A 22,234-nucleotide genomic window follows, 5' to 3' on the forward strand; every position below is an offset into this window, starting at 1 on the left:
TTGCTCTTGCCATCATAACTCCTCACAGACCAGTGTGAGGTCTTGAATATTTGCCACTGAATAAAAAATTAGGTCTCTATCTCAATGGAGGGAATATTCATGCCAATAAAATATCAGGGAAGTGTGTCAAGAACAGTGAAACAATAGTTCTCTGGAAATCCCAGATATAATTCCAGTTTTACCATTTTTCTTGCTATAAAGTCTGGGCAAAGCACCTAAATCCTGCCTCGGTTCCTTCTTAGGCTAAACAGGTATCTTCATTATCCCAAAGAGATGCAATAACTAAGCAAAAGAGAAAATAGGTCAGATAGTGCTTGAGTAAGTTTAGGAATAGGGTACAGGAATGACAGCCTTAAGAGAGAGATGATTGGCTAAGATGACAGGAAAAGATATTGATGAATTTTGGAGGGGATGTGGGAAAACTGGGACACTGATGCATTGTTGGTGGAACTGTGAACGGATCAACCATTCTGGAGCTATGCTCAAAAAGTTATCAAACTGTGCATACCCTTGGACCCAGCAGTGTTTGTCCTGAGCTTATATCCTAAAGAAATTTTAAAGAAGGGAAAGGGACCCATATGTGCAAGACTGTTTGTGGCAGCCCTTTTAGTAGTGGCCAGAAACTGGAAACTGAGTGGATGCCCATCAATTGGAGAATGGGTGAATAAATTATGGTATATGAATGTTATAGAATATTACTGACTATTTCAGAGAGGCTTGAAGAGACTTACATGAACTGATGCTAAGTGAAATGAGCAGAACCAGGAGATCATTATACTGGCAACAACAAGATTATACGATGATCAATTCTGATGGACGTGGCTCTTTTCAACAACGAGATGAATCAGGCCAATCTGAATAGACTTGTAATGGAGAGAGCCATCAGTGCCCAGAGAGAGGACTTTTGTTACCGTTTGCCTACATTTTGCTTTCTTTCTCATTTTTTCCTTTTTGAACTGATTTTTCTTGTATAGAACGATGGTTGTGGAAATATGTACAGAAGAACTGCATGTGTTTAATATATATTGGATACTTGTCATCTAGGGGAAGGGGTGGGGAAAGGGAGGAAAATAAAACTGGACACAAGGTTTTGCAGGGATGAATGTTGAAAATTATGCATGTTTTGAAAATAAAAAGCTTTTATTAAAAAAGAGAGAGAGAGAGAGAGAGAGAGAGAGAGAGAGAGAGAGAGAGAGAGAGAGAGAGAGAGAGATTGAGAGAGAGAGAGATATCTGAGGTCTGAATGATATTTCAATTTAAGGAAGGTTTCCAGGACACTCCTTCTCCAGACTCTCCCTACCATGCCCAACAATGGCAGCCTTCACCTTCTCTGTCCCCACCCCACCCCCACCATCTTCCAGGTTCTTTTTATGTGTGGTTATTCAGTCATGTCCGACTGACTCTGTGACCCATTTGGCACTTTTCCGGCTAGATACTAGAGGGCTTTGCCATTTCCTTCTCTAGTTCATTTTACAGATGAGAAACTTCGGGCAAAGTGGGTTAAGTGACTTCCCTAAGATAACAGTTAATAATTGTCATACGCCAGATTCAAACTCAGGAGATGAATTTTCCTGACTTCAGACCATTTTGCTGTTCCAAAGAAAAGTAGATTGTGAGAATTGAGATAATTTCTAAAACAAACAAACAAACAAAACCCAAATGTGTTTTTATCAGTTAATGTTCAGAGGATTAACCAGGAAATGGAATTCAATCCAATATCTGCCCTCCTTAATTAAAGCTTTCCTATAAATCAACAAGAATTTATATATTAAGCACCTATAAACATGTCAGGGCACTGTACCAGGTATGGCCATTACTCAGACAAAAAAAACATCTGTCTCCAAGAAGATTAAATCTTAACAGTGGAAACAAGTCAAGTACACATATACTACATATAGAGGTGAAAAGACAGGACTGAACCTATGACTTCCTTCAGTAGCACTCAACCAAATCAAGCCAAGTCAATAAGCATTCATTAAGTGCCTACTGTGTACCAGGCACTGTGCCAAGAACTAGGATGATACACGGAAAGGAGATGTTCCAGTGCCTCTCTGGAGGAGCTTCTCACACTAACTAGACACAACAGAAATTAGGCACAGAGGAAAGGCACTAGAATTAGGGAGGACCCCAAAAGCTTTTTTTAATGGAAGGTGGGATTTGAACTGAGGCCTGAAAAAGCCAGAGAAGCCCAGACTGAGATGAGCAGGGAGTGAATTCCTGGCATGAGAAAATGAAAAAAGTGGCAAGAGCCCGGTGTGAGGGACAGTAAGGAAGCTAGTGTGACTGAACTGTAAAGTAGTAGAGAGCAGAATAAAGTGTAAGTCTGAAAAGGAGCTCCCTTTGTCATTAAGGGCTTTAAATGCCAAACATAGCATTTTGATATTCTGATCCTGGAAGCAATAGGGAGCAGGTGAAACTTGGTGGATTGTTATTCTTCGTTCTTGAAGAGAACAAAATGACATTACCATGCTAGAGTCAAATTGCTGTGTCTGATTGTGGCTGAGCAGATCAATAGGAGCTCCAAATGCTCAGGTCAGACAAAAATTTTTGTGCATCTCATATATATATGTGTGTGTGTGTGTGTGTGTGTGTGTGTATGTGTGTGTGTGTATGTATGTATGTACCTTCTCTGGTGAGGGTACAGAGTGGTTCTGTATGGAAATAATCTGCTGAGATTCCACCGGTTTTTAGGAAGATCACTTAGAATAAGGGCTGAGCCTTGAGATAAAGAAGTATTAGAACACCTAAGGGTTAAGTGGTTATACAGCCAGTCTGGGTGAGAAACAGTACTTGAATTTAGGCCTTCCTAGTTCTAAGACTGCCTCTTACCAATGGGTAGGGGAAGGATGGGAGAGAGGCCGGGGGAAGGGAAGTACCAAGGAGAGGCTATATATTATATATTCCTTCCTCAGCACTATCCCCCTACTCTCCCACGACCACCCCACAACCCCTTTCAGTAGATTATCAGTGAATGTCATACAGGTTTTCAGGGAATTCAGAGGTAAGACAATGAGTTTCACGGACCTTGAGAGAAAGGGCTTTTTTTTTCATCTCCCATTTTCCCACTTCAATAGGGAAGGCCATCTTGCTTTGAAAGACCCCTGGTAGGCAGCCGACTCCCTAACTTTCTGTCAGCCCACCACCCCCTGGGCCAGGGCTCTGAGGATTTAGGAGCCATCAATGGGGGAATCTCTCTCTTAAATGTAGCCCAAATCCCTCATGCTACATCTTAAGCCTGTCTCTGCTTGTTCTTTCCTCAGTGGAGATGGTCAAAAGCTGGTCACCCTCTGGCTGGAGAGCCCTTGCACACAGGCCAAGACCTTTATTAAATGCCTCCTGGAGTCTTTCCAGTCAAATAATCCCAGTCCCTTTAGGCTTTTGTGGAGGGACTTATTTCCCAAGCCTTTAATCATCCAGCCTGCCTATTCCACCCACAGCCTAGCCACTCTCCCAGGTCAAGCTAAGGGCTCAGTCAGGCCATCTGGTAATAATGAAATTGGTGGAGGAGAGGTGAAGGGGGCCCCCCCGGGGGCTTCAGAAGGGGAGGGGGGACTAAGGTGTGGGGGGACCCAGGACAAAGATCAGGGGAAGCCTCCTCTCCATCCCAGAGAGGAAGGAAGGTCCAGGCAGGTCTGGGCCCTGTGGTTGCCATGGCAACAGAAGCAAGGTCTGACCAGACCTAGGGAATCACCAAGGGGGGCTTGCTGGGTGAGGATGAGGGGGGGCTTCACTCAGTGGCCAGTTGGGTGGAGGAGGGGGCAGAGAGCCAAAGGAATCAGAGGCAGCTGCAAGGGTAGAGAGCCTCAGGGCAAAACAGCAAGAGAAAGCGGTATAAGGACTTGGCAAGGTCCTGGACTTGGCAAGGTGACTTCCAGTCCCCGACGGGGAGCCCCAGGGTATAACTTTAATCAATAACCAGGTCACTGAAAAATCCTAACAGTCAGAACAAGCCTGACTTAAGGACCTAAACACCTCCCGGCTCCTGCCCGGAGTCACAGGAGAGAAAATTACCTTGAAGGCCAGGCAGGGAGCAAAGCAAAGTAGTGCCAAGCCTGGCAAGGCAGCAAACACTTACTAAATGCCTCCTTGGTACCAGATGCAAGGGATACAGAGATGAAGAAAAAAGGACCCTGCCCTCGAGGAGCTTTCATTATAAACGAGGTGCTTGACTAAAATATAAGGTAGAAGAGGTACATGAAACATCATCACACAAGACTTTGCAAGGGTCAGAGCTGAAAATTATCCTTTCATGTGTTTTGAAAATAAAAAGCTTTAATTAAAAAAAAAAAAAAAAAAAAAAGATTCATCATCAGCATCTTCATCAGGTCATTTGTCTGGGGTTCAGAATTATACCGAACCAGCTTTGGGACTGGGAAAATCTCTTTACCTCTGTCTGCCTAAATTGAGTCTGATGATAATAATAGCACTAGTCTCCAAGATTCTTCCTGAGGATAAAACAAGATATTTGCCTTGTGGACCCTAAACCACTATATGAATGCTAGCCATTATTATTATTATTATTCTGCCCATCCCAGCCTCTGTTCACATCAACCATATACCACTAATAAAGTTTGTGAGTACTCTGACATAAACTGTTTCATCTGATCCTCCAGAACAGCCTTTGGAGGAAGCACTAGAGATATTAGCATTTATATATTCCATCAAAGTTTATACATTTAATTTTCACAACCACCCTGGGAAGTAGGTGCTTTTGTTATCCCCGTTTTACAAATGGGATACAACGTTTGCCTTTAATTTTATTCATGACATCACCTAGTCAGTTTCCTCAAGCAAAGTACTCAAGCTTAATAAACACGGTCATGGGGGAAAGGGGGGATGGAAACCAGAATGCAGGTTCACTCTTGGACCCCTGACTGCTCAGGACACCAACCAGAGGCCCTGACTAGATGCTGCTCCAGATCTTTGGGGAATCTCTCTTTAGGGTTAAAAATCAAAGATTCTAATGCCAGAAAAGACTGTGTGCCCATCCATCTTAAATTATAATTAAAGAAATAAAGGTTCAGAAATGGGGGTAATGCATATGTACTGTCAAAAAAATTATAATTATAAAATTAAAAAAAAAAAAAAAAGAAAGAAATGTGGGTGAGGGAAAGGGTAGAGGTGACTAAATCAGGAGAAGGAAGAAAAAATGAGAAGAGTATGTCAGCTTGGGATAGGAGGAGTGCTGAACTTGAAATGAAAAAGATTCAACTTCCACATTAAAATGCTTGTCAGCTGTGTGATGCTGGACAGGAGGGCCTATGTCCTTCCTCTATAAAATAGAGACTAAATATCTTTGAGTTTGTTTCTTCATCTATAAAAATTAGAACAAAAAAAAAAAAAAAAAAAAAGCTATTACCTCTAGTGCTTCCTCCAAAGGGCTTTTCTGGAGGATCAGATGAGATAGTTTATGTCAGAGTCCTATTTTTAGTTATTATTATTATTATTGTTATTAGTGATATATGGTTGATGAGAACAGAGGCTGGGATAGGAAGAATAATAATAGCTAGCATTTATATAGTGGTTTAAGATCTACAAGGCAATCATCTCATTTTATCCTCAGAAAGAATCTTGGAGGGAGCTGTTATTATTATCATGCCCATTTTACAGATGAGAAGCCTGTTCCTGAAATCACAAAACTAGTGAGGTATGTGAGGCAAGTTCTGAACTCCAGAACTTCTAAATCCACATCTAGTGCTCTTATATCCCTTTAGCTGCCTCAGGAGAACACACACAGTCTGTCTGTCTCTCACACACATACACACAGTCTGTCTCTCTCTCTCTCATACTCCTCTCCTTCTTCCTCTGTCTGTCTGTCTGTCTGTCTGTCTCTCTCACACACACACACTTCTTGTCATTAATGTTCACTTGGGCATATCAGATGGAAAAAAAAACCTGGGGAAATAAATTTCTACTAATGGGGAAGGAATACATGTCCGAAAATACCCCCTCTAAAGTTTATGGACAGAAGGTACGCACAGCATAAATAGGGGAAATAGGCAGAAAAGGGGATAAATGAGTAAAGGGGAAGAAAATTATTGATATTTGTTATAAAGGTTTTGTTTGTTTTTTTCAATGAGAAGAAAAAAAGATTATTGTTCATTGAAAAAAATTATGTTTTAATAAATTCAAAATTTTTAAATGAAAATATTAAAAAGAAAAAACCATGGTTAGCCATTGACATGGTGAAGTGTTCACACACATACACACATAGTCTCTTTCTCTCTCTTTCTCTCTCTCTCTCTCTCTGTCTCTCTCTCTCTCCTCTCTCTGTCTCTCTGTCTCTCTCTTTCTCTCTCTCTCTCTCTTTATCTTTTTCTCTCTCTCTCTCTCTCTCTGTCTCTCTGTCTCTCTCTCTGTCTCTCTCTCTGTCTCTCTCTCTCTCTCTCTCTCTCTCTCTCTCTTTCTCTTTTTCTCTCTCTCTCTGTCTCTCTCTCTGTCTCTCTCTCTCTTTCTCTCTCTCTGTCTCTCTCTATCTATCTATCTATCTATCTATCTATCTATCTATCTATCTCTCCCTCTCTCTCTCTCTCTGTATCTCTCTCTCTTTCTCTCTCTCTGTCTCTCTCTCTCTCTATCTATCTATCTATCTATCTATCTATCTATCTATCTATCTATCTCTCCCTCTCTACTTATGCTGCCTCTCTCACACAAACACAGCCCTTGCCATCAATGTTCATTTGGGCATCCCAGATGGGAAAAAAAAAAAGCAAAAACAAAAACAAAAATTGGGAAATCAATTTCTGCTGGTGGGAAAGGAATGCATGTCCAAAAATACCCCCCTAAAGCGTACAGACAGAAGGTAAGCACAATATAAATAAGGGAACTAGGCAGGAAGGGGATAAATGAGTAAAGAAGAAAATCATTGAAATCTATTACAAAGGTTTTGCTTTGTTTTTGTTTTTTTCTAATGGGGAAGAAGGAGAGGAAAAGAAAATAGATTGTTGTTCATTGAAAAAAAATTACGTTTTAATAAATTCAAAAAATTTTAATGCAAATATTAAAAAAAAAAACCATGGATACCCATTCACACATTAAAGTACACACACACACACACACACACACACACACACACAAATAGACAAAATTTCATCCTGAACTCCCCAACCACAAGGCTAACTCACAGGACTAGGAGAGAAGGAAAAATTTATGAAGCTAGACTCCATACTGATGTCTGTGTACTTATGTTTTACATACTCAGGGCACAGCTGGGCAGCTCTGTCTGCCAGAGACACCTCAGGCGGCTATAAATATTAACCCTTAAGGCAAAGCCCAATAGTTTACTGATTCTGTGAGCGCAGAGGAAAGCGTCGTTTTGTCACCTGCTCCTAAAATTAAATGTAGGAGAAGGAACCCTTGCGGAGCCGGCCACTGCTCTCATCAGCAGGTCCTGCGGCACTCGTGGAAGAGCCTGGAGGAGTTATTCCCTGTAGGGGTTGCTTGGCCTGGACCTAGAAGCTCTGATTAGTTCCCCTTCTTCCTCCAACTTCTTGTCATTTGTTTTTGTTGGGCCTTGGGCCACTGAGTTGAAGAAGAACCCGGGCTGTCTTTAAAACCCCAGCTGGAAATATTCAGTGTGAATAAAAAATGAGAATTATTCTACTTCTCTCACCCACACCTTCTCATCTTCCACCTCACCAACAACCCCCACTGTTGAAAGAGCAAATGAGATCCCATTTGCCAAAGTGCTCTGAAAACTGTAAAGCGCTTTATGAATTTAGGGAAAAGTATTAAAATAGAGTGGGAAAACCGCTTCCTGGGGACTCTTCTGACATCTGGCTAGGCTAACAGAGAACACAGAATGTTTTAGTTCACTGGAGCACTTAGAAGGAACCAAAGAATGCCAGGAGTCCATCCATTCCCTGACCTCAGGAATAATAATAATAGTTCCCCACACTATATGTCAGGTTACTGTTTCAAAGTAACTTGATACAGTACAGGTTTTCTCACTTGCTCCTTTACAACTACAAGATAGGCAGGGGATGCATTATCATGCCCCTTTTACAGATCGGGAAACACAGAAACCTGAAGTTATAACTCCAAGAGTCAAGCACTAAGATACAAACAGCTTTCTAAACTCCTCATCCCATGTTTCTTCTCCGTTAAAACAGCCAAGGCCTAGCGGTTCCTAACCTGGGGTCCACAAACTTGCTTTTTAGAAAATATTGTGGTAACTGCATTTCAACGTAATTGGTTTCCTCTGTAAACTATGTATTGTATTTTATATCTTTAAAAACATTACTCTGAGGAGTCCATAACGCTTCAGCAGATGGTCAAAAAGTCCATGAAAGAAAAATAAGTTAAAACTCTTGGGGAAAAGAGCATGCTAGAAGCCCCTCTTCTCTATCTGAAACTTGTCATCCTTAACCAGCCCACCCTACCTGCAAACACAAGGAACTTTCAAATCCAGATTTCCCCCCAGACACAGTAGTTCAGATCTAAGAACTCTCTATTCCTGGATCCCTTACACCTATAAACTACCAAGACAATTGTCCCATCTCTCATCAGGTGACCTGCTAATCACACGGCCGACCAGCCATTCCTTCCTACCTCCGGTTGCCCGCCTCGTTTCTGATTAGTGGCCAGCCTCTGTTGTCTGGCACCACATCCCTCCCCTCCTCTGCTTGCTCCCCGCTTCTCCTCAGGCCTCCAAGATTGCTCATGGGACCAGAGAACACTCATCCCCATTCTGCCCCCTCACCTAGGAAAGATAGGGAGAGGAGGGATACTGCCACTCCCCCTCAGGACGGGTCATTACCTTCATGGGAGTGGGCGGCCCACAGTTGCACCATCTGCAGGTTGCTGGGGGTAGGTGACCGGAAGGGAAGGTCAGAGGGCAAAGGGGCAGGGCTTCCATGGGGTGTGGAGGAGGTCCCTAGTCCGCTGGCCACAAACCCACCCAGGAAGGCCTCACCTGAATGGGGAAGGATGGAGAAAGAAGTCAGGGTTAGGCAGCAGGTTTAAGGCAGTCCAGCCCAGAGCTCCCCTCCCAGCCTCCCTCTCCCATGTATTGCTCCAGTCTCCCAGGAGCAGCACCTATCCCAACTGATGGGAATTTCCTCCGCTCTTTACCCACAGACGCGGTCTATCCAAATGCTACTCAATCCTCAACACAACAGAGCCTTCTTAACCAACATTCCCTTTTCTTTGCTAAGTCCTATGAGTTCTATGCACAAAGCTACAGGGGACAAGCATTCTGAAACTAAGACAGGGAAGGAAGATGGGATGAAATGGCAAAATGATCACCTAAGCCTTGTACTGAAATATTCCGGAGCCTACACCAGAGACTGAAAAGGGCTTTTGTCGTAGGCTGTCCTACTTTATTAAGTCAAGGGAAAATGGACATGGGAAAGGGGAAAGTGCTCCGGCTTTATTTATTCTTTCAACAACCTTTTATTCAAGCACAGACCACATACAAAGTAGTGATCCAAATAGGAGATAAGAGGGAAGGCAATATTTCGTATTAGAAATAAGACATTATTAATATAAAAATTAGACATTATCCCTACTCTCAGAGTAAATTTACAATCTAGTAGATGGGATACAAGATAAGGCAAAACCTAGGAAGAGTTATATGAATTGATGCAAAATTTGTTACTTTACAAAGACTGTCAGAACTGGAAGCAAGACTCAAAGAGATTTTCCTAATTTTCCAAATTTCTTAAGTCTTGTTAATTACACTTATTAAGAATGTCAGAATTAGAAGTTTTTTGAAAAATCTGGAAAGAATTCTATGAATTTGATGCAAAATTAAGTGAGTAGAACCAGGAGACCTTTACACACAATAACAACAATATTGTAATGATGATCATGCTACTCTGATCAGATATGCAACATAGCTCCTATAGAAAAGTTTTGCATGACTTCTAATTAAAAAGAGAGAGAGAGAGATTAGTCTAACTTCCTCCTTTTACAAATGCAGGTTGGTTTTAAATAGTAAAAATGTCCAGTGGCCAACTGCAAATGCAAGTTAAGGATTTTGGAGAGAGGTCAAGAGATCCAGGAGTTGTCTGTATTGAGGTGAAAGTGGAAATCACTGGATGGAGGAAGAGAGCAGAGGAAGAAAAAGAGAAGAGAGAGTGAGCTGGAAGCCTAGAAACAGACAGATCTTTGTTGAAAGCCCATTTTAGGGGCTGAAAGGTCAGGCCAGGAAGGGAGGGGGCACACTGGCTCCTACCCCCAATCTAACAGAATTTGGTAAGGGCTTTCGACATAAGCCGTTACTCTCCTTCCATCCCTCCCCCAACAACAGGAACAGGACCTCTTCTGTTCTTGGACAGTCGGTAGGTTTTAATCAAGCTGCAGGGAGAAGACAAGCTTGCCCTTTGGCCGAGTGGGAAAGGGGGCGTCTGAAACCTGCTAATGAGCTAGCTGCCGGGTCTGTAGGTCATTTTCTTGGGAAAGCCTCAGCAGATGCAGAAGAGGTTTGGTTAAGCAGGGAAGGTGGGGAAACAGGCTTGGCGTCAGTCTGCATGACCCTTTTGCTGAGCATGGAATAAAAAATGCAGAGCAAAAACATACCAAGAGAAAAGTTGCCCTCTCTTTACCCCCAACTGACCACCCCTTCCTCCTCAGCCCCTCTCACCCCTCCTTTACTCCCTTCGGCAAAGCTAGCTAAGCAGAAACATTTGTCTAAAAAGCACTACCAATGAGCTTACGCCAAGGCTCGCCTGTTGGGGATGGCTACTAGAGCAGATCTCTCAAGGGTCTAAATGGAACTTCCCCTTTCCCAGGCTCCCCCTCTTTCCCATTCTGGGAAACCCCAAGGGTGAACATGAGCAACCCTATGAATAACTTCAGGAAATGAAACTGAACCCAAAAAATAAAATAAAAGGCTTACAAGGAGAACCAAGGAGAAACTGAACTTGGAGTGGGGTATTACTTCCACCAGCTCAAGAGCCTTTGGCTACCTTCTTGCCCACTAATGTGTAGAGGAAAAGTTCTTAATATTTCAGGTCACTAGGAGGACTAATGGGCCTGAAAACTCTTCCTTTCTAAGTTAGGCTTGAGGCGAGTCTAAGGAAAAAGAAAAAAATAAGGGGCTATTATCTAACTGAATTCCCCTTCATACTTCTCCTATGAATTTCATAGTCAGTCCCCTTTCTCCCTTCCAACAGAAGATGCTCCTTCAGTCCAGAGGCGGATCTCACCCATTGTAGACACCTGCCTGCCAGACTTCATGACTAGCCCATTCCTGCAGTGCTGCGGCCCCCTCGGCGGGCTCCGGGGCATTACCAGGAGCAGGTGGTGAGAGCCAGGATTTGCAGGTGTCCATCCAGTCAAAGATAGGGGAGACAGCTGTTGGGGAGGGCACCCCAAGTGGGCACTCTGTGCCCTCAGTGAGTAAGTCGGGAATCCAAGACGACGGCTTCCTCCTCCCTCCCCCTGACGGGCCCACTCCGGAAGTCAGAAACCAGTACCCAGCAGCCAGCAGCCCTCAAGGTTTGCACAATCGGTTACATAAACCTCCCCATCGTCTCCCTTTCCTCCGACACAGCCAAAAACAGATGTGGCCTGTCAGCCTGTCTGAAGGCCCCTACTTCTTGTGAAATATGGCTAACCACCAACGTCATACATGTATGGCTCCTGTGACTGCCTTCTGATAGATGACCACGTCGAGGGGAAGGCGATACCATGATGGGAGAGAAACAGCCCGGTGGGGGGCAGGTGCCCGGATGCCACCAACGGCTCTAACCAACCAGAGAATTCTGAAGGCCGCCCCTTCCTGCCAGGATCAATGACCCCAGCTCCCTAAGTCCTTAGGTGCACCCTATCCAATTGGTGATCCACCCTAGTCTTGAACAACTACAAGGAACTCACCCATAAGGAGAAGACAGCCTAAATCCAAGAGAAAAATCCTTTCTGGAATACATCCCTGATCTAATCTTTTGCTATCTCTTAAGATCAAACTTATTTGTATCCAAGAGTCAAACAGGACACTGCTCTATGCTCATTGGAGAGAAGAAAAGCATTCCAGGAAAAAGGAAGGATTTCCTGATAGATCTAGGCTGACTCAAGTGTTCATATTCTCTATAAACAACTAGTCAGTTCAAGAAATGAAGATGGTAATACTAGGTAAAGAAAAACTATCAAAGACTGGAGTCCTAATCTAATCACTTTGCTTTTATGCACTGATTAAATTCAATTTAAGTTTTTTATGTATATGTCCTATCTCCCCTCTAAATCATAAATCCTTAAGGGTGGGATACTATCCCATTTAAAGTTATACCTACACAATATGCTGAATTCTCAATGAACCAATCTGATAAAACAAGAAATGAAGCATTTTGTAGACTATACAGCACACTATAAAGATGAGTTATAACTGAAAGCCTCCAACTTAAAGCATAATTAGAGTGGAAGTTTATGAAATATTCTAAGACAGCAGCACCTAGTGGCAACGTGTAGTACTATAAGCCAGCTCTTTGGGTATTTAAAATACTGGGATGAGATTTTGTGAATGTTCCTTACCCTGCTTATAGTAACTGAAAACTGCAGCACTCCGTTCTCCATCAGCAGCTCAGCATAGCTTTGATTCAGTGCAACACCATACCCCAGCCAGGATAAGCTGATCACCAGAAATCTTATCCCCATGCAGATTTATTGAGACTCTGATACTCAACACCTTCTCAATTCATCCTTAGTAGACTGTCCCCTCTGATTAGAAGGATAGAGGTCAGAATATAAAATTCCTCCCAAAGTCTTCCTTTATAAAAGACTTACAACTCCATTTTCCATCAGCAATTCAGCTTGGCTTGATTTCAAAGAACACCATGCCAGATGGGTCTCACCCCTGGCCCCATCCCCAATCCCCACCAATTTTCAGCTTCCTTTTATATCTTGTCTTAATTCCTCCAGGATAGGGACCACCTTTTTCTCAGGTGTATCCCAAGCAGTTAAGCACAGGGCCTGGCTTAAATAGGTGCTTAATAACTATTAACTGATTAATATTTAGCAAGAAATCTAGTCTACTTTTTTCAATTCAGATTTTATAAATATGATCACACCAAAAAAGGCAAAGGACAACTTTAGAGCAGCAGGCAAGGCAAAATTAGGAATTGCATCAGATGATTTTCAATTCCTTAGAAATCAGGGAAAATGCTATTTCCAATAGACATAGTCCTATTCATTATTACTTCAATTCCCTGCATGCCAGGAGGGCAAGTTATATTAACCCCTTCTTTGCCAAAAAAAACTTTCATTGGTCATACGAGACTTCTCCCTTATTAAACTTCTAACAAATCTTGTCCCAGAGAACTTTCTAATTATTGATGGATGATTAGCCTATTCATAATTCCAATTTAAATTTCTCATATCTCTCAATTTCTTGTTCTCTCTCTTATTAGCATTAGCATATTTAGATAGTTATATTAAGTTCTATTAGAAATTATAAGGAAGATGGCAAAAAAGGAAAAGTTTCTTTTTTTTTTTTTTTTTTTTAATTTCCTGCAGGGTTGTTCCTCTTCATTGACATTCTCTGGAAATAGTCCTATCTGTCCATATCCCAGAGCTACATGGAAAATGACAGTCCTAGATAGATCCTTTCCAGAAAGACAATGAGAAAAGAGTAGTCCCTATGGACCAAGTGCCAAAATTATAACCTTCTATTTATTGACCCTAAAAAAAAGTCGAGTAGTTTCACAAAGTCAAATGTTGGGGATAATGTCCCTTCCTTCCCTGATAGAAACCAATCATTCTAAGAGGCAGATGAAAAGGCAGATTTCCATCATGGATACATCCAGGTCAAAGGCAGAGATGGGAGGTGATCATGATGGCCTCCACCATCAACGTCAAGTTCTCTAACTATAACTTCAGAATACATTCCCAGGGTCCAATCTTTCCCAAGCCCAAACTTGTCTGCCCCAAGAGGGTGAGAAGGGAAGAATGCTAGAGAATGAGATAGGGAGGACTTTCTGGACCAGTACCAGAATTCTGGTCTATCCTATTTAACAGCTTACCCCCCCCCTTCCCAACACTCACTTTTTCCAGACTCTCGGAAGGATCATGGCTTTGTTTCACATGAACCCAATCTCCATGGATTCCTGCAGATTCATAGGGTGCTATTATGCCTATCAACTTAAAGGAATATCTCTCATCTGAAAACTCTCATAGCATCTTTTCCAAACCCTTTTCTTATACTAAGTATGTGATAATACACTTATCACATAATATTGTCCATTATAAAATGCTATCATCTTACTTCTGACCTGGACTGTAATATTCACCAGAGCAGTCACCAATGTCTTTGTAACAGAGTATTTTAACATAAAGTATTTTAACAGAACACTTAGGAAATTTTCATTTAATTAACTCAACACACACCTCTCCTCAGGGATGTAAGACTTGCCAAGCCCACATCCCTGTTGTTAATACCCTCCCCTCCCTAGGGTTGATTCTGGGTAATTTCTCTAAAGGTCAGACATTAAGTTACTGTGTATACCATGCCAAAACCATGTCAGATTCAGTTATCCGTCCAGGTCCTTCCTTCTCAGGGTCATTATCTAGGGCCTGAAGAAAACGTCCATTGGTTTCCTCCCTGTTATTTTACCTTTTCCCTGACTATTTCTCTTCTCTCTCATGGCCTATCAAAGGATTCTTCCTAGAATGAGCCAGGATTTGGGGAGGGGAGCCAAGCCAGTGAAAGTGGAAGGAATAGATCTGAAAGGGAAAGAACAATTCAGAAATGAGATACATGATAGAAAATTGGGAATTAAAGAACTGGAGAGAAGAGCCAAAGTAAGCAATGTTAATCATATGTAAATATAGCTAAGGAAAAGAACCAATCTGACCATTACTATGACTGCCCCCTAAACACACATACTCTCTGCCCCCTCCCTCCTCCCACTTCCCTCTGGCTGGGTCAGATTTTAATAATGTCCTTAGAGAACTATTTCCCCTAGTCTGCCATTTCTACTCCTTCTTTTCAATTCTACCTTTTTTTCCTCCTTAGCCCAGGTTCCAGAGCTGGGAGACTGGCTCAAAAAGCTGACCTTGATTAATCAGACTGCCTAATCAGGAATATACCCAGGAATTCTGCCTCTCATTAGTCATTATGTGTGGGCTTTCTAATTAAAAATCCTTTAGATGCTTATCAATTTTCTGTACTTTTCCCCCAGGAATGGGACAAACTTCTTAAAGTGGATCTGTTGGCCAAACCTTACAGAACAAGTGTTCTTCAATCTGGTCTCCATGAACTTTCCCCCACCCTTCTGAAGAAATGTCAGGTTTCTCTAGGACTTAGATGGTGGAAAATAACATCTTTATTTTCACTGACCTCAAACTGAAATGTAAATGCAAACAACAAATATTCTAAAAAGAATCTGCAGATTTCCCCAAATTGCCACAGGTCAAAGGAACAAAAAAGGTTCTGCCTCCCAAAATTTTTGTGAAGATAAAATGAAATGTTAGTCAAATGCTCCACAAAACTTTCAAATACTTTATGAATACAAGTTGTCATTTCTAGTACTAAATTCTATGAAAGACCTTCCACAGGAGATAGTACTTTAGAAAGTACCTTCCCCAAAAGATTTTGGGCTAAGAAGTCCTGGATCTAGCCCTAGAACCATTTTAATATCCATGCAGTTCACTCTTCCCTAGTGGGATCTGTTTCCACATTTATGAAAAAGGGGGTTGAACTAAAGGTTCTCTAATCAATTCTGACTATAAAAATCTAGGGCTAGACACTTCTCTTGAGAAACAATATGGAAATTGAAAGGAAGGAGATAAGGCCATTGTTAAGTGGAATATTTGAAATTCTCAAGTGCTTTTCTGAAATTCCAATTCTTTTCAACTTAAAAAACAAACACACTGCAAAATCAAGTTTTTCCAGAAAAGTCAGGAAGCTTTTGATGGCTAAACTGATGCTCCTTCTCTCTTGTAACTACACAGTAATTATTGGCAGGTTAACAAAGCAGCATCATGAATACACAGAACCAGGGTTTGATTTTTCAAAGAAAGGCTCAACTCTGCAATTAGATGCATTTATGTATTCAACAATAAAACTATGTGAACATAATTGAGTTTTTCCTTGATTATTCAGAAGTGACTTCTGGATCACCTGGCTGGGCTTCTGTTTCCTCATCAGGCTAATGAGGGGGTTGGATAGATGCTCTTTGAGGTCCCATCCAAAGGTAAGATCCCAGGATCTTACAAGGCTTCTCAAGGTCATCATTATATAAACACAAACTTTCACTTTAATGAGCAGCAGATATACAAAGGTAGGAATTATAAAATGGGAGAGCTGAAAAGGACCTCACATGACATCTAAGTCATTTTACAGATGAATAATTTGATATTCTAAGAAGGAGAATAACTAACCAGGGTTAACAGAGTTCTAGGAACTAACACGTTCTGGTTTCCTAATCTAGTAAAACATGACAAGAAGCATTTCTTAACTGCTCTCTCTATCTCTGTTTTTTTTTTTTTTTTTTTTTGGGGGGGGGGGTAAGAATTTATTAAATACCTGTTTTACACACTATACACTGTACCAAGGAATTTTTAAAAGGTTTTTATTTTCAAAACATATTTCAGGATTCCAGGATTTGTGGAGGGGAGTTTCAACATTCCCCCTTGCAAAATCTCCAAATTTTTTTCTCCCACCCTTCCCCCATCCCATCCCCTAAACAGCAAGTAATCCAATATATGTGAAATGTGCAATTCCATACATATCTCCACAATTATCATGCTGCACAAGAAAAATCAGATCAAAAAGGAAAAAGAAAAAGAAAACAAAATGTGAGCAAACAACAACAAAATGTGTGAAAATGCTATGTTGTGGTCCACATTCAGTCCTCACAATCCTCTACCTGGGTGTAGATGGCTCTCTCCATAGCAAGACCAATGGAACTGTGTGCCAAGGGTTTTAAAGAAGGTTTCATCTTCACAACAAAGGAGGTAGGGTACTTATTATCCCCATTTTATAGTTGAGGAAACTGAGGCAGATAAGTTAGGTGGCTTGCCCAGGTCACACAATTAAGGCTGAGGGAACATCTAAACTCAGAGCTTCCTGATTTCAGGCCCAGAGCTCTATTAATGTACCACTTCGCTTCCTTAATGTGTAAAGGATGTACAAAGTATTTGAGAGGCAATTAAAGACCTTACTGCAAACTGGGGTGAACTTAGGCTACATTTCATAGCTTATGAGAAAAGCTTAATTTTTAAATAATTCCTCCAGAAACATAAAAATTCTACCACACAAACAAGGGCTCCACAGCATACACTACACTCCCAGCCCCATCTCTCCACTGACTATTTCTAAGATTTATTTTAACAATCTCTGTTACTCCCTAGACCAAAACACCCTATCATGGCTGCTACTCCCTTATTGGTAATGCGGTGCTATTACAATGTAACCTTTTGCAAGTCAGGAAATGTTTCTTTTTTAAATATTTGTATACCCAGCTCTGCAGAGTTCCTAGAATGTAGTTAAGTGTTTAATAAAATACTTTTTCATTCATCCTTCCTTCCTTTCAATGGTTTCATGGAGTAATGAGAATTCTCCATTTCAATGACCTACCACAGTCTTGGTTGAGAAGCTGCCTTCCAGGTTGAACAGGCACCCTAGATGTTGGGTAGCACCCCATGTGCTACATTATTTCCTAAAATCTGCCAAAATTACTCAGGCTAAGTCCCCTGCCTTCATTACAATATATTCTAATTAAGCTCCATCTTTTTTCTTTTAATCCAGAAGCAAGGGGTACTGGTAACCTGGACATCAATCACCCCTTTAACAGAATGAGCTCTGACTCACCTTTCCTAAATGCTAAGAACCTTTTTTATTTTGAGATAAAGGAGTACCTTATTGATACCTGGTAGTCCTTTTAGGAGAAGAGTAAGATCCTGTCAAATAATTATTGAATATGACAAGCCTAGATCATGGAGACTTATTCACCCAGGAAAACCAGAATGCTAACCCTAAATCATAGGATTGGGAGCTAGGAGAGCATCATGTAGCTCTAACCTCTCTTCTGACTAATAAGGAAAAATTAATGTCAAGAAGATAAAATTACTTGTCCGAGGTCACAAACATATAAGTAACAACCAGAATTCAAAATTAGGTCTTTGATTTCTAATCAGTAGTGTTTTTACTACTTTAATCTTCTAGAGGGCATGGGTAACATAACAACTCATAACTATCAGACCCTTTAATGAATGAAATGAGGGGTGAAACATTTATTAAAGGACATACTATGTTGCAGAGCACTGGCTAAATCAGGGTGATACAAATAATAAATATGAGGTCTTTGACCCGGAGGAGTTAACATTCTAAACCAAATTAAACCCACCTGTGGTAGCCAAGGGGCTCAGATCTAAGAATTCACCAAAAAGATAAGTTTATCTAAAGGAATAATAAATCAATTGACACACCCTTTCTAGAAGCAAAGGCAATAATAACTAGTATTGTTGGAGGTTATAAAGACCTTTTACATTTTATTTTATTTTTATTATTCATTTGGAGACACAATCAAATGATTTCTGTGCTCAAAGCAAAAGTTTGTAGGAAATGAAGTAGAAGTGGGAAAGAGGTATTGTGAGAAACTAGGCAAGTTGTAAAATTGCAGAGAGTAGGTCCAATAAGTGGATGATTAGATGGACTGGAGAATATGCCGCAAAATTTTTCATATTATTTCAGTCCCTAGAGTAAAGAATTCAGTTCCAAAACCTGAGTCCCAAAGTAGAATTAACAATAATGATACCAAAAAATAAATAAGTCACTGATTTTTTTTTTTTTTACAAATGCTCCAAAGAAAATTTCAGAAGAAAGCATAATCTAGACAGTTTCAAAAGTAATGTGAAGAATGTATTATATATTGTGGGTTTTTTTAAAGTAAGCAGTATGAAATGGAGATTCATGATTTCATACAAAATACTCTTTTTGTGTCTGTGTATATGGAAATGCTTTTTTTTTTTGTATGTGTAATATTCAACCTTTATTTTTTTAAGATTTTGATTTCCATTTTTTCTCCCTCCCTCCCTATCTTCTCCCCATTCTAAAATGGCAAACTAATATAGTAATACAATTACAATCATAGTAAACATATTTCCACATTAGACATATATATTTTATAGCTTTTTATTTACAAGATATACGCATGGGTAATTTTTCAGCATTGACTCTTGCAAACCTTCTATTCCAACTTTTCCCCTCCTTCCCCCCACAACTTCCCCCAATGGCAGATAGACCAATACATGTTAAATATGTTAAAGTATATGTTAAATACAATATATGTATACATATTTATACAGTTGTTTTGCTGCACAAGAAGAATCGGACTTTGAAATAAGGTAAAATTAACCTGAGAAGAAAATCAAAAATACAAGCGGATAAAAACAGAGGGATTGGAAATGCTCAGGAAACGATCTTTTTTTGGAGATTAAGTTCAGAACAAAAAACATTTTCAAATAAAGTACTATTTAAAATGTATTACATACTTTTAAAAAATAGAGATTCTTATTTTAACATACAATCCTTATCTAGAACATAATCACGTGTGTCAAATTCTTAATAAAATTCTTAAGGAATTAACATAGGGAAAATATGTAAGAAAATATAAGGCAACATAAGATATATAAGAAATATAAGATAATGCAAGAAAATTTTAAAAGAAATAACATCAGAGAAATATAAAAGCAAATATATACCCTCAATCTGGGAGATATATCTTACTTGTTTTTCCACTTCCAAATACTAGAAAGTTACAAATTACAGACTCAGTAACAATTGTGCAACACAACATACTTGAAAGAGTTCTCTCACCACAGCTCATTTGCCTTTCTGCTCTAGTGCCCTCACACCCCCCCTAAACACTTAAGGTCACTCACAGCCCAAACTGAGATCCATGGGTGATAGTCTTACTTGGCCAGGTAGATTTCTCAGCCTGCAGTCTCCTTGGTTAAAGACACTCCAAGCTGCTTTCTCTGTCTCCTACACTCTCCATGTCTTCCAAAGGTTGCAGCTTTTCACGTATTTTAGGTACTACCAAAAAAAACCATCCCCTCCACAAAGCTTTAGGTAGAAGCAGGACTGTCTTCTTCTCTCTCTCTCTCTCTCTCTCTCTCTCTCTCTCTCTCTCTCTCTCTCTCTCTCTCTCGGTCGGTCTGTCTGTCTATATATATAATATATATATATATATATATATAGTCTAAATCACAACCCACCCATTCACTCAGATGTTTCATCATCCAATTGATTTGATTGTCAGTCAACTCCTTAGTGCATTTTAGGAACAAGGTCAGACCACACCCAAGACATTGAGAACTAAAACCCTACTCAATGAGATCAAAGTTTCTGACTAGCCCAATTTTCTCTCTAATTTTACCTAGAAAGAATAGGATCTGATTTTTTCAAAGGACCATGCAGAAATCTGGACTCTATGGTACTAAGAATTCTTGCCATTCATCATAGGCAACATAACATCTTCCCATCCATGCACTCTTTTCCTCATTCAAGAACAATGTCAAACTCATCTCCACCTTCTTAAGAGCCATTGTTTTTCTTCCAGACTGAACAGACTTTTCCTGGTCACTCTATTGGGTAGTACCTTACTTCCCCACCCCCTCCCTAGACCTTGAAGAGATTTCATGTTTCTTTCTTTCTTTTTTTTTTTTTTAATATATTTATTTTTTTTATTAAAGCATTTTATTTTCCAAACCTATGCATGTGTTTGAGATTTAAGAATTGTATTTATTTTTACACTCTTTGTGTACCCCCAGTGCCTAGCACAGTTCTTGGAAAATTTGCTTAATAAAGATTAATTTACTAGCTAAAAAGAAAAACCAACAATATATGCATGGATAATTTTTCATCATAGACCCTTGCAAAACATTGTGTTCCAATTTCCCCACACTTCCCCCACCCCCTCCCCTAGATGGCAAATAATTCAATAGATGTTAAACATCGTAGAATTTTAAAATCCAATATATGCATACATATTTATACAATTATCTTGCTGCACAAAAAAAATATCAAATCAAACAGGAAAAAAATGAGAAAGAAAATAAAATGCAAGCATATAACAATAAAAAGATTATTGTGATCTACAGTCAGGTCCCACAGTATTCCTTCTGAGTGCATATGGCTCTCTTCATCACAAGATGATTGGAATTGGTCTGAATCCATGTTTCTTATATACTAATTTAAGTCCATGCTGTTGCCCCTTTAAACTAGATTATTTCTCACTCACTGAAGTCATAGAGACTTTCATTGTGTCTCCAGAAGCTCATCATACCATACTTTCTCAGTACTCCCCCACCTATGGTCCATGAAAACATGGATTGTAGAGATCCCAAAACCTCCATTTAAGGAACACCTAGAGCAGAAAGCTCACAGGACAAAACTCCTTCAGAGTATCCCCCTCCTTTTCTACAGTGTCCATTAGATTGGGAGCTCCTGGAGAGCAGATTAGCGTGGGTCGTTCTTTGTACCTCCAATATCTATCACAATGCCTGGGACACAGCAGGCATTTAATAATTGTTAACAGACTGGCAAGACTATAAGCTTCTCACGGGCAAGGACTGAGACTACCTTTTTATTCCTAGTGCCTTGCTGCTGATCTGTAGGTCATATAGTGCAACCCATATATAATACATGAATGCCCTCTACACTGGGCCCCACATAGACATCAAATGACAGGGAATTTCCTTCCAAAACAATCCATTCTATTTTTGGCTACCTTTAATTGTTGGGAAATTTTTCTTATTTAGCTTTTCTTAACTCTAGTCCCTTGTTTGGAGATTATCATTTAAATTCTCTGTGTGTGTTTATCCTATGGTATATTATTATACAATCATATGATATGCTATATATCCTACTAATGTATGCTTTAGTACAGTTATAACCTATTAGTCAACAAGCATAATATATTTTACCATATTATTTATCATAACATAGTATATGTTTATAATATGATATTCAGCATATAGCATGTTTGATATGTGCTATATATACTTATATGTAATATGGTACAAATGGGAAATAATCTCAAGGGAGTGGGTGAAAGAATATATATGTATATACGTGTATATACAATTGTGTATGTTTATGATATTATATATAGTATATTCTACTATACATTATGTGTGTTATACTACCATATGATATACTATATCCTATAAATTTACCCATATAGTATAGTTATGTATATAATAGTGCACATAGTATAACAGTATATTTTTACTTTATTATATCATAGTATAATATTGTAGTTATTTGTCCTTCCTTCTCAAAGAGGCATGC

The 22,234-nt window shown here is 39.9% G+C and overlaps 1 protein-coding gene across 1 annotated transcript in view; it reads right to left on the reverse strand.

Moving 5' to 3' along the window:
- The window catches only part of TNRC18 (trinucleotide repeat containing 18), a 154,862-nt gene that overhangs the window by 93,505 nt on the left and 39,123 nt on the right, over window positions 1-22,234 (reverse strand). Inside the window, 1 exon segment of the mRNA XM_074281226.1 lies at window positions 8,759-8,914. Coding sequence (XP_074137327.1) covers window positions 8,759-8,914 — 156 coding nt within the window.

Source organism: Sminthopsis crassicaudata, chromosome 1 (genome assembly GCF_048593235.1).
Source record: "Sminthopsis crassicaudata isolate SCR6 chromosome 1, ASM4859323v1, whole genome shotgun sequence".
Taxonomy (NCBI): Eukaryota; Metazoa; Chordata; class Mammalia; order Dasyuromorphia; family Dasyuridae; genus Sminthopsis; species Sminthopsis crassicaudata.